This window comes from Orbicella franksi, chromosome 2 (assembly GCF_964199315.1).
Source record: "Orbicella franksi chromosome 2, jaOrbFran1.1, whole genome shotgun sequence".
Lineage (NCBI taxonomy): Eukaryota > Metazoa > Cnidaria > Anthozoa > Scleractinia > Merulinidae > Orbicella > Orbicella franksi.
Genome location: NC_138146.1, coordinates 15437205 through 15448824, shown reverse-complemented (window position 1 = coordinate 15448824; position 11620 = coordinate 15437205). Strand labels below are relative to the sequence as shown.

General features: G+C 35.1%; 1 protein-coding gene across 1 annotated transcript; it reads right to left on the bottom strand.

Annotated features, from left to right (window-relative positions):
* Positions 1 to 3151: 3151 nt before the first annotated feature.
* Positions 3152 to 11446, bottom strand: LOC145478212 (serine/threonine-protein kinase 32B-like). The gene is made up of 11 exons (XM_081456162.1): positions 11168 to 11446; positions 11024 to 11079; positions 10622 to 10947; positions 10475 to 10512; positions 10082 to 10171; positions 7903 to 8006; positions 7506 to 7622; positions 6799 to 6924; positions 6278 to 6385; positions 5469 to 5548; positions 3152 to 5011 (listed from the first exon to the last, which is right to left on the bottom strand). Exons 1-11 carry the CDS (start codon positions 11304 to 11306, stop codon positions 4909 to 4911), a joined length of 1287 nt encoding a protein of 428 aa, XP_081312288.1. The 5' UTR covers positions 11307 to 11446; the 3' UTR covers positions 3152 to 4908.
* Positions 11447 to 11620: the final 174 nt, after the last annotated feature.

Below are 11620 nucleotides of genomic sequence, written 5' to 3'. Positions count from 1 at the left end.
ATTTTTTGTTTGTTGAAGACCATAGTTTCCCTCAAATTTCTCTCTTAGAAAACTGTTCACTTGTCAGGAAAAATTAATTCATGCCAAATACAGGCTATTGATTGTCATAATCCATCAAATATTTTTTGCTTGCGCTTGATTGGTTTAAATGCATCGCATGACTGAGTATGTCCCAGCTAAAACTGGGGAACATTCAAGTGATATTCCCCAATTTTCAAAAGTATAATTAATGTTATATTTGGTGTGCAATAACAAAAGATTATTTGGTGGGCAATCTTCGGCAGGGAATGTACTGGCAAGACTCGGATAAAACCCACTGACCAGATGGCTCCATGCCAAGGGGTGCCTTATATCTGCACTGCAATAATGTCTTGAAGCAAAGTTAACCCAGTCCAGAGTAGCAAATGTCCCATCTCTGATGAGGCTTCAGCCCAGGGCTGAAGGGGCACCACAGGCAGCAATTCCCCACCCATAATGTCGAGTATGGTGTGAAGATACCCTGTGTGGAGTCCATTAACTAAGTTAATGCAGATCCCCTAAACGGAATCTCCACAGGAGGTGTAAGGATAGCGCATGGTCATTCCTTGATGAGTTCGCCCCAAGGGTTGAGTGACAAGGAGACCGGACGGCTGTGAAGAGGCAGTATGGGGGACCCGAGTGCCCTCTGGTACAACCTAAGACTATGTAGATACAAAGTATTCACCTAAGAATCAAGTTTTAAGTACAAAGAGACATTGTAGTGTTTGCAATGTATATAGCAGTTCTTAGCATTTCAATGGCAAATCAGGAATGGCAAAATGCCAAGTTCTTTGGGACTTGAAAGATAGTTTCTTTTGGGGTCTTTATATACCGGTATGTCTGATTTAAGCATCAGATGTCACCTTCTAAGGACTTTAATCAACCAATCAGGAAAGCCTACTGCTCCTGCTGTGATGGCCACACCAATTCTGAAGCTGTGTGAAGAAAATTGTGCACTGTCCAACCCACAGACGTTAGAAGAACACGCAAGTTGTTAGATGTGCAGTTAAGACTGCACCCATCAATGAATTGGAAGAGTGGCTGAAAGGTACTCTGTCCAAGTTTGAAGAAGGGCGGTGACAGCACACACGCTTGAGTCTGACTTAGCTATAGTGAGTTTGGCTGTCTCGCAAAAGGGGTCTGTTTTGAACTTTTTAATGGTAATATATAGCCCCAATTTGACTTTTAAAATATGCGTGAATATTTGTCCTTGGACATTATCTGGCTCTTGAAGCTGTTTCCCTTGAGCTTCCCTCTTGGAAACTGATCACTTCTCGAAACAGATAGTCTTCAGACAAATATCTGAGCATATTTTTGCACCAAATGGAGGCTATTGTTTATTCATTTACTATATATCACCATGCATTCATTATTTTGTAGCATAAGTCCCAAGATAAAACTAAACAAAATTGGGAGAAACGGAATGATTACATGTATCTTGTGCACTGTAGAAAAACAGTTCTATTACATAATGACTTGACAAGAACAATTTTGAACAATTTCACTCAAAACGTTAATCAGAATTATGGCAAAGAATTTTTGGTATTTCAGGCAACTGCTGACTTGGCCTAAATATTAAACTTAATATAACCACTATTTTTAAAAATAATAGGCAAGATAAATTGTTTAGTAGTCTTTATTTATTTAATTTTTTTGTCATTCAGTCTCACTCTGTTATGTTTTGTCACACAAAATTATACCACTTTGAATATCTTTTATTATAATCTTTCATAACTACTCTCTATCAATCTCTTCTTTAAATTATGTACATAAAATGAAAGATAAGTATGAAATAAGCTTGGTCTGAAATTTTATGTCATCTAACTGAAATCTCTAACATAGAAACTATGGATTATTAATAGTAATGTCACAGGCTTGGACACTAAATTGTCCTGAGCTTATCAAATATTCATTATAGAGCAGTTTTCAAATGAGTATCATAAAACCAAAACCAAAGTAATTGCCTGACTATTTCCCACACTCAATTGAAAACTATTCTACTGCAAGGAAGAATATGGATTTAAATCAAGACATCAAGTCCTGCCCAGTAGACTTGGCTCTTTCATAAAAAGGTCAAATATAAGTAAATTATAAGTCTGGAGTTCCTGTGAAAACCGTAAACCTTCAAATATTAGAAATATTTCAAGATGACTTATCTTGCTGTTACCAATCAGCATTCATAAGTTGTGTTGGTACAGTAAACACCCGCATATAAGAACACACAATTTCAGAGGTCAGACTGATTGTGTTCTTATTTATCGGATGCTTAGTGAAAAATCAGCCTCAGGATGTTCTTAAATGTTCTTAAATTTTTTTAAATTCAGTGCTGTACAGCATAAAAAATGTTGCTAGAAATTTTAATCATGTTTTTGGACAATTACATAAATTGATGGAACAATAATTAAAAACCTCATGTTCAAATAGGTCTACTGTAATCAGTAATGTAACAAAACAGTAACAAGAAGGGTGTATGTATAGTTCTGTGGCAGATCCATATGCTGCCCCACCCTTGAAATGCCTAAAGTAGAGGTCCACTGTACATCTGCAAATCTGAAAGTCTGATTTACTACTGTGTTGACATGTACATCAGCAAAACAATAACATTAAGACTGGACAAGTATTTGCAAGCTTTGATCAACTACAACTGTGATTGACCTTGATACAGCTATAAAATCTTATGTTTTTCTCTATCAATACAGTAGTTTATAGTATTGTAAAGGCAAAAAATGTAATTCATGATATTAGATATTCTGAAGAGAACAAAGGTGCCCAAAACTTAGCTAATACCATTGGTCAGCAGGTGTGTTTATGGTAATTTGTGTAATTTTGACACCCGTCCCATTTTATAAGAACATTATTTTTTCCAGGCTGATATTGTTCTTATAAAAGTGGTGCTTTATTTGCCAAATTTCAGCCTGATGTTCTTAATCCATGTGTTCTTATATGCAGGTGTTTACTGTATTCCAGTTGTTCTTTACTACTTCAGATTTCATTGTACATGTAAGTACTCAGACAACTTGTGATCTTTCCCCTGCATTTTCATTTGGATTATGAGATCTGCAGCAACAACATTCTAGCATTTTACAAGCTAACAAACTTTAACATAATGCCAAAACAAAAAAGATAAAATTATGATATAAAAGAACTTTATTTGGCAAAAGGAATCTTACAAAAAAATAATAATTAAAACAGCTTTGAAACCTTCAAAGACTCAACCTACAGAGAAAGTGTTAAGTAACATTTTAGAATGCTACTTGGACTGTACAATAGGTTGAACAAAGGAGAATAATATTCAGGTTGGCAAATGTGGCACACGGTGACTATGACATGACGCTACAGATGAATAATGAATGATATCACAGTCAAAATATCTGTACAGTATGCAGTCAGCATTGCAAACATTTATAAATAATTAATTACATTAACCCAGATTAACAGATTATTTCTATTTTAACATCTCTAGAGAAAACTGGAATTAGCTTGCAAAGGAGGGTTATGAAAATGATTTGTGCTACTTTGGAAAAAAGTTCTAATATTAGACTGATTTAGATTTTCCCTCTGAATTGCATAACTATTCTTTAAGTCATAAATACTCTGACCATTATCACTTTTTAAAGGTAAAAAGTTTATATTGTTTTTGCTGATTTTCAGCCTTTAATCCATGTAAATTAAAGATCTACTAAATGTAAGAATTTCACTACTACTGAATAAAAGACACATAATAACTAACAAAAAAGTGTTAATATTACTTTCTGTGGGATTCACTCACAAACACCTATGTGAAAATATTATAATTGTACTTGCAACTTACAAGCTAAGGCTTGTAACTCACTAAACTCACTTGATAAAATAATTTCTAAACATGACAGATGGAAGGGGTGTTGTAGAGCCTAGCCAAATCACATTAAATAGCTATGAACAAATTTTAACCACTGTGAGAGTCATAATGATTATGTTAATTTCTACAACAATAAGCAGAATCCACAGAAAGAAATTTTGTACAAATATTTATATTAATATTGATTTGATCAGATTTTACTGCTTAGAGGAAGACAAGAACATGATAAAAGAAGAAGTAAACATGAACCAGTTTAAAACTTTGACAAGTGGCATGAGATCCCCCCTTTCCCTTAACACAGTCAAAGGATTCAAGGGGTACCCATGAACAATCCCTAGGGTTACTAGTCAACAGTGAGGTTATTTTAGGTAGAGCACTGCTGTGACGACTTCAAAACTGTCCATGCTATTTCCTAAGTGTACTTGAACTTCTTCAGTCAAAGTTATATCTCATTCACCAACAATTACATGGAGCAAGTTCTTTAGAGGAATATTAAGAATATTATCAGTGTATTCATGAATACACTAATTTATTCACACCACAACTAAGCTAGTTGTTGTGGTTTGTATGTTACTTTTGTATCCAGAGTTTTCATTAATTTTATTTTGTTTTGTAAAATGTATTCAGTCATAGGGAGATCTGGTGGTCTCATAAAATTTTAGTATCAAGAGTTAGAGAATCTAATTTGTCTTGATTGGAAAAGTTTTGTTTCACTATTGACTATCAAATTATGGCACAGGTTACAAAAGATTCAACAGTGTACTGTTTGCTGTCAACAGAGGATGGGTCAATTAAGGACTCAAGTATCATCTGAAGGGTAAATTTTAAATTTTCAACCTATTGAGGATGGTTTCATATTCAAACACCACTGGAACTTGGAGCATCGATTGAAAGATAAATTATGCCAAATAGTGGAATGACATAACTATTGAACCACAATTACTGATGCTGTATGCTGAATTAAGCAGGAGAAATTGGGTTCCCATGGGCTAGGCACAAATAAGTCTTCTGTGCCCTTAATGCTGTACATGAGGGTCCGCTACACACCAATATCATGACTGCTTTACTTCTGTTTTTGATAATTCAGATGTTTTAGTTTCATTGTTTTCAGTCAGGCTTGAACTGGATTTTGTTGGTCTTCTGTTTGAGAGCAACCTACCAAAAAATAACAGATTTAATCTACATGAAACATTTCACATAAATTAATAACAGATTTAATCTACATGAAACATTTCACACAAATTAGTGATTGGCCAATATTCCCAGAGGAAGAATTCACCAGCCAAGGTAATTTTGTTCTGATCAATGTCAAAATAAGTAACAAAGATAACCATATAATTGCACACCTCAAAATGTTTTTTATTTCCCAAACCAATAATATTTTGAAAGGTTATTTGTCTAATATTCATTTAGCAATAAAAATTGCCTGTAAACTAGCTAAACTTAGTGCTTGAATAGTTAAGTGCATGACCACTATAAATAAGATGTACATTTTACATTTTACAGCTTAACAAAAATAAGAAACAAATATTGGTTTTGACTTTAAATCCAGCTAGGGAAGGGAGCACTTTCCAGGAATGGTGTCTAAAATCAAAGACACCCTCAAACTTACTTTTCTCTGTTGTATATCTTGAAATCTTTCTTTATTTCTTCTAAACATAACTGCACTGGATCCATTTCTTCTTCACTTTCCTTCATATTAAGTAAAAAGCTTGAAGTCACTAAATATTCAAATGTACTGACTATAACTGCATGTACATGTACATTCATAACCTACTTTTGTCATATATTTATTACATCTCTCCCTTATAAAATGTTTCATCATTTCAGTTGCAAGCCTAAAATACAATACAAGCATATGCACAAGAAAGCACAAGACAAAACAACACTTTTCAGCCGAACATTTAAATCAATATACTGGGACAGACAGACAGAAAGACAGACAGACAACGTTTATTTAAGCATGATAAAAGATTAAAGCTTAGTAGCTTATGAGGTCATACATAATAAATTAAATAATAAAAAAATGAAAACTGTGTTCAACGTATATACATGATAAATAAATACAGGTCATCTAAAATTCTAATAACATAAGGTTTTACAAACTGAAAGTGGATAAATTAAGTAAATTAAAAATAAATAAATTAATTAATTTTGTCATTTGATAAACACATGCTCAGGGTTTTTGCTACATACTGGCAGGAGACTCAATTAGCAAGCTGAGAAAATGAAGACCACCTTCTGCCCAGGACATTTAGCTTGGACTGCAACAGTACATTCAGTTAATAATATATTGCAGCTTAAAAATTCAGAGATTCAAGCATGGTAACTCAAATGTTGGCCACCTCAAATTTTGAAGTCAGTGGTCAGAATCTCTTCACAATACAATGTATATCAAGAAACACTCTTATTTCTACTTACAATCCTACTTGACAATTTTTTAAGTCTCTTCTTCTTCTTGTGGAGTGGTTTAGCTTCAATGATCATTTCCTCAAGCTCATAAGTGGGATCACAGTTCAAGTGGTCTTTCTAATAAATTTACAATTATAATATAGTTAAAATTATTGGACGAGGTTGAGCAAAATATCATGGTTTATCAGTGGCAAGCAGAATTCTAAACTTGCTGAGACATGCAAAAAGTTGAGATCTAAACCAATAGCTGTTATTACAGTTTTTAGCGGTTTGACATACAAACGAGGTGAAAGGGTCAATTCTGCTTTGTATTGACCTGTCCACCTCGATTGTATGCCTTTTTAAACAAAAGAATATTGGACTGCAGGCTCAACTGTAATAAACGCCATTGCATAAAATGACTCAAGTGCAATTTTTTTAAAATACATTAAATACGGATGCTTAGATTTACAGCATTGGTGGTATAAGACTCCCAGCCCACAGATACTGTACAACGATCCTCCTGACAAACTGTTAGAACTTTAACTTACAGGAGGAACAAAACCAGGTTGTACATTAACAGCTTCAACAGATTCCCAGTCAACATCTGCCATGAGGCTTTCTTGTTTTAAAGCTTCTAGACTGTCTAGTCTTTTCTTGGGATCTTGTTGAAGAAGCTGCAAAAAATAGTAAAACTTTACATTATCGAGAGTAATAACTCAGAAGGTGCACAAGGTTATTGGAATTATAGGATTTCTTGTAGTGTCCAGGAATTTAAAGTTTACCCTTACAATATTGCATGACTGTTCTATGGCTGCTAGAGAACGCAAGTTTATGTTGGGGTTCAGTTTAACCCTTGGTACGATTTGGTATTTTCCCTTGTTCCAGTGTATGGTAATATATAGCAATGTACATGAAGCAAAGGAAACTACTAAATTGTACCAGGGGTAATATTACTCATAACATTTACCACAACAACCTTAACACTACTGTCTTAAGATGTAGACTGCTTTTAATGAGACTTGCAGGTCTGCGGAACAAGAGCAAACTACATTTTGTGGCATGAAAAACACTTGGACATAGTAAAATGGAAGCAAGTTTAGTGATGCCCCCCCCTCACTCCATTCATGATTGGTTACAGTCATTATTTGTCTTTGTTGTTCCTCATTTCTCCATACAGGCGAAGGACAAACTCACATCTCATTGTACTGATAACAATGACAGGTGACAATGGACAAATGAAATTAAGGTAACTTACTCTATGAAGTACATGTATCATATCTCTTGACCAAGTTGTGGGGTAGTGAACCGATTCAGAGGCAAAAATCTGACGCACTTCAGACAGGCCTGTATTAGCATGAATTTCATAGGGTCTCTGCAAGTTCAATGGTAAACAGTTAATTAACAATAGAATAAGTAAGTTAATCTCATTAATTCTTCAAATAACCCTTAGGAAGTATGGAGGGTAGGTGCCATATTGTAAAACATCTATCTGTAAAGCAACATGAGATTAAGCAGGTAACTGGTAACACAAGAGGACCAAACCCTCCCACAACCCTTCCAGGCTGACTGTATGTGTAATAGTACGAACTGAAAACATGCCAAAAGAGCTTCGCTTAAGTATTTGCTAAATGAAAACACCACTAGTCTCTTACCTTTGCTCTGAGTATTTCATAAATACAGACTCCTAAACTCCACCAGTCAACACCAAAGGAATATCCTTGAGCCTCCTCACAAGCTGTGGCAAAAACCTCAGGAGCTTAAAGCAGAAGAAGATCAAATTTATGAATTTGTTTCACTATTTCTATCCCAATCTATTGCTACAAGTGGTACGAATATTACTGGACAAGGTTGAGCAAAATATTGTCATTTGTCAGTGGTGAGCAGATCAGCGTTATTTGCTGAAGCCAAAGGCCAAGGCAAATATTAATTGATCTGCGTGACATTGACAAATTACAGTATTTTGTGATAACTGAGATCCCAGGTCATGTGGTGGGCTCTCAGCCAATAAAAAGGAAGAAAAAATGCATCAAATGATGGTGGCAATTAATGGTACTACACATCAAAGCTTGGATTACCTGCAGTTACAATATACCTTTATTTATATATGAACATGTATGATCTTTTTCTCAGAAAGTGCCAACGAACTGTCAGTTAGAAGAAAACAACATTGTTCTGGTCTAGGTATTGTTTAGTTCATTTGTCCACTAATGCTATGTACAGTGGGACCCTACTAATGGAACTGCCTTTGGGCCATACAATTGTGGTCATACTAAAGCTTTTAAGGATGTTCACGCTAAAAACATTCCCACAAACAGATTTTTTAAAACTTACCATGTAGTAAAATAAAGATCAAAATGGGGCTTCGTCGAGCTTGTCTTCAAGATAATGTGCATTGATACCATGCGTATTTGGAAGCTTTTGTTACTTTAAACAAGCTTAGCTTACAATTATCAGCAATAAAAGAAGCTACATTAGTGAAATTTAGATCTGGTAAACATATTAAATTCAACTCAACTAAGTCTATTAAGTGCACTTTTGCAGCTGGTGTCATTCCTGGAGGTAGAATAGGCATTGAAAACAAGAGAGCACATGAGCAGAAAAGGGAACAGATTTGTAACTCCTCGTGCACAGATTTTTTATGTTTTTTCTTTTTGTTAAAATGGAGAAAAGCAGAAAAGGAATTGATCTATGAAAAGAAAAGAGAGGGGTCACTGACCATTTCAGAGAGTAAACTGCAGGTGATGTTAGCACAACTGGTACCAAACCCTTTACTTACTTACATTTCTTCTTTGGTATGCATGCTTGAAGTATGATGTGCATGATGGCATAAGGATGTGCAGAAACAATGGATGTAATATTGAACATAAACTATTTGACAATTCAAAGAACTTTTACAGCCTTGAATATCTTTTATGTCATACTTTAGTGTCTTCCATCTTATTTTTTTTTTCTCTTACTTCTAGTGCTGTGTAATTTTTTTTCTTTCAAAAATAAAAGTATTAGGAATATACATTATTTTAACCCCTTATCTGAACCACTTTCACTAAGCCTCTTGAAAAATATCACGCCATCTGATGGTTGCACTTCTTTTATAACCACAGTTTTAAAATGTGTAAAATATAATTAGTTACATCAACACTGTATACAAATCTATCTATATGCAATAAAAGCAATATCGATATTAATAATGCATCAGTTTTAAATGGCAAGTTTATTGAAGCACAAGTGAAAAATGAATATCGATGGACAGCTAATGATCATTACAACAAGACAATTCAATACAACTGCACTTATTCAAGACGGTGGCTCAATAACACCATGACACTGGACAAAGATTTCAAAAAGCTTCAATAATCTTGCTTATGCTAATATAAATATAGTAATGACAATGACAACAATGACAACATGTTTTATTCAAGATGATGAAAATAAAATACAAGAAAAAACACATCTTGAAAAGGAAAACTAGAGGTCGACCCTATGGCATTTGCCTGAATACTTTTGATCACAATAACAAGAAATTATATTATAATAACGATCACAATAATAGCAGGAAATTATATTATAATTTCTGAGTACTCTTAACTGCAAGAAGGATGTTGAAACCCACAAATTTGTGATCAAGATAAAAATATTATTGTGCTGATCAAAGATTTGTCTCTCAAGTGTTTTGCGTTTTATTTACCTTGAGAAGCATTCATGCAAAACAATTTTAATTAACATAAGCTATCATGACATAAACTCTTGTGAACATTAAATTGTCTCCTAATACTAATAAGTCTAAGTTGACAAAATTAGGGAAAACTTAGCAAAAAATGTAAACTTACTTACCCATGTAAGGTTTAGTTCCTGACATGGAAGTTGCCAATTTTCCATCTTCCAGAATTGTGGCTATATTAAAATCCGTCAAATGGACATGCCCTGCGGCAAAACAAACACAGAAGATTTAATGAGAAGACGTCGTCCCCAGCAACACGGCTTAGGTAAATGTTCAAGTGAAGAAGCTGCCCCACATATCAAGCTATCACTCAACGGGCTAAATATTGGCGACAAAAGCGAAAGTACAACCCATCTTGTTTGGAGTTGAACATTTAATAAGACTTCACGCGTGGGTTGATCGTAATGTGCTTATACCCATAGAAGAATTTAATTTAACGTAAGTAATATGTAACCCCATCAACAATTCAATAAAAAAAGTACTAAACGTTCTTATTCGGGACAAACCTTTTTCGTCGAGTAACAAGTTGTCCGGTTTTAAATCCCTGAAAATATCGAGAATAACTTTCGTTATTTAGAGCAACTAGACAACGTTAAAATTAAAAAGCAAACATCACGAGCAGCGTATGAATTCTAAAATCGTTCTTAAATCACCTGTGTATAACTTTCTTGCTCCGCAAATAACCAAGTGCCGACCCCAGCTCACATAAATATAATTTCACCCTTGGTTCGTCGAATTTCGTTACTTGCTGCAAATGGTAACGAATGTCACCACCGAGGAGAAGGTCTACTACCATAAACATATCTTCCTCGTCTTGAAAAGCGAACCACAAATTGACAAGAAATGGGTGCTCCAGGAATTTCAGAATTTCCAATTCCCGAAGCACGTTTCTCACGGCATCCTTCTTTATGCAGGCATTCTTGTTCATGTATTTCATTGCATACATAGCCTTGGTGTCTTTCTTTTGAACGATGCAGACCTGAAAAGGAGAAACACGGGAATCAATCAAAACGTACGTTCAGGCTTCAAAACTGGCCGGACAAGAAATAGCCCACCTTGCCAAAAGCTCCTTTTCCAATGGCTCGCAGAATTTGGAAGTGGTCGAAGTCGACTACAAAGGAGAAGAAAGAGCCCCAGGACTCGTCACTAAATCTCAATAAGACAGAACTGACTGTTGAATAAGACAAAACACAGATTACCTTCCCCATTCGCGTCATAAGAGGGTTTTCGATTTGACTGTAAGGCGCCCATGAGTGAACTTCGCGAGCAGCCTATGGTGGGGAACCTGTCTGCGAATCTACCCGCTTCAGCCCGAATGCCGAAGGCGGGCAGCTTCATGCAAAACGAAGTAGCAAAAAAGCTTTCAGTTTACACAAAAGATGCCAGTAATTTCCTAGGTTTCCTGATAATCGTTCATTATAAGTTCTCGGTCGAGGTCGCGCATTTTCCTCGCAGCATCGCTGAGAAACCATGCGTGACGTAACGTAAACACAGTTGTTCATTGGTGGATAAATTTTTCCAAACATTAATTAATAGTTTTTTAGCGCTAAAACTGCCCGCAAACACAAAGAATAGTAAATTTGCCGGAAGTTTTTTTAATGGCAAACCATTGCTTCCTTGTGATTTTCTGATATAACAATAGCATCTTGCAG

Coding starts and splice junctions, on each gene's coding strand:
- LOC145478212 (XM_081456162.1), bottom strand. CDS start 11,306: ATGAAGCTGCCCGCCTTCGGCATTCGGGCTGAAGCGGGTAGATTCGCA. Junction 10,513..10,621: donor AGCAAGAAAGTTATACACAG/GTGATTTAAGAA, acceptor CGATATTTTCAG/GGATTTAAAACCGGACAACT. Junction 5,012..5,468: donor AAGATATACAACAGAGAAAA/GTAAGTTTGAGG, acceptor ATTTTTTGGTAG/GTTGCTCTCAAACAGAAGAC.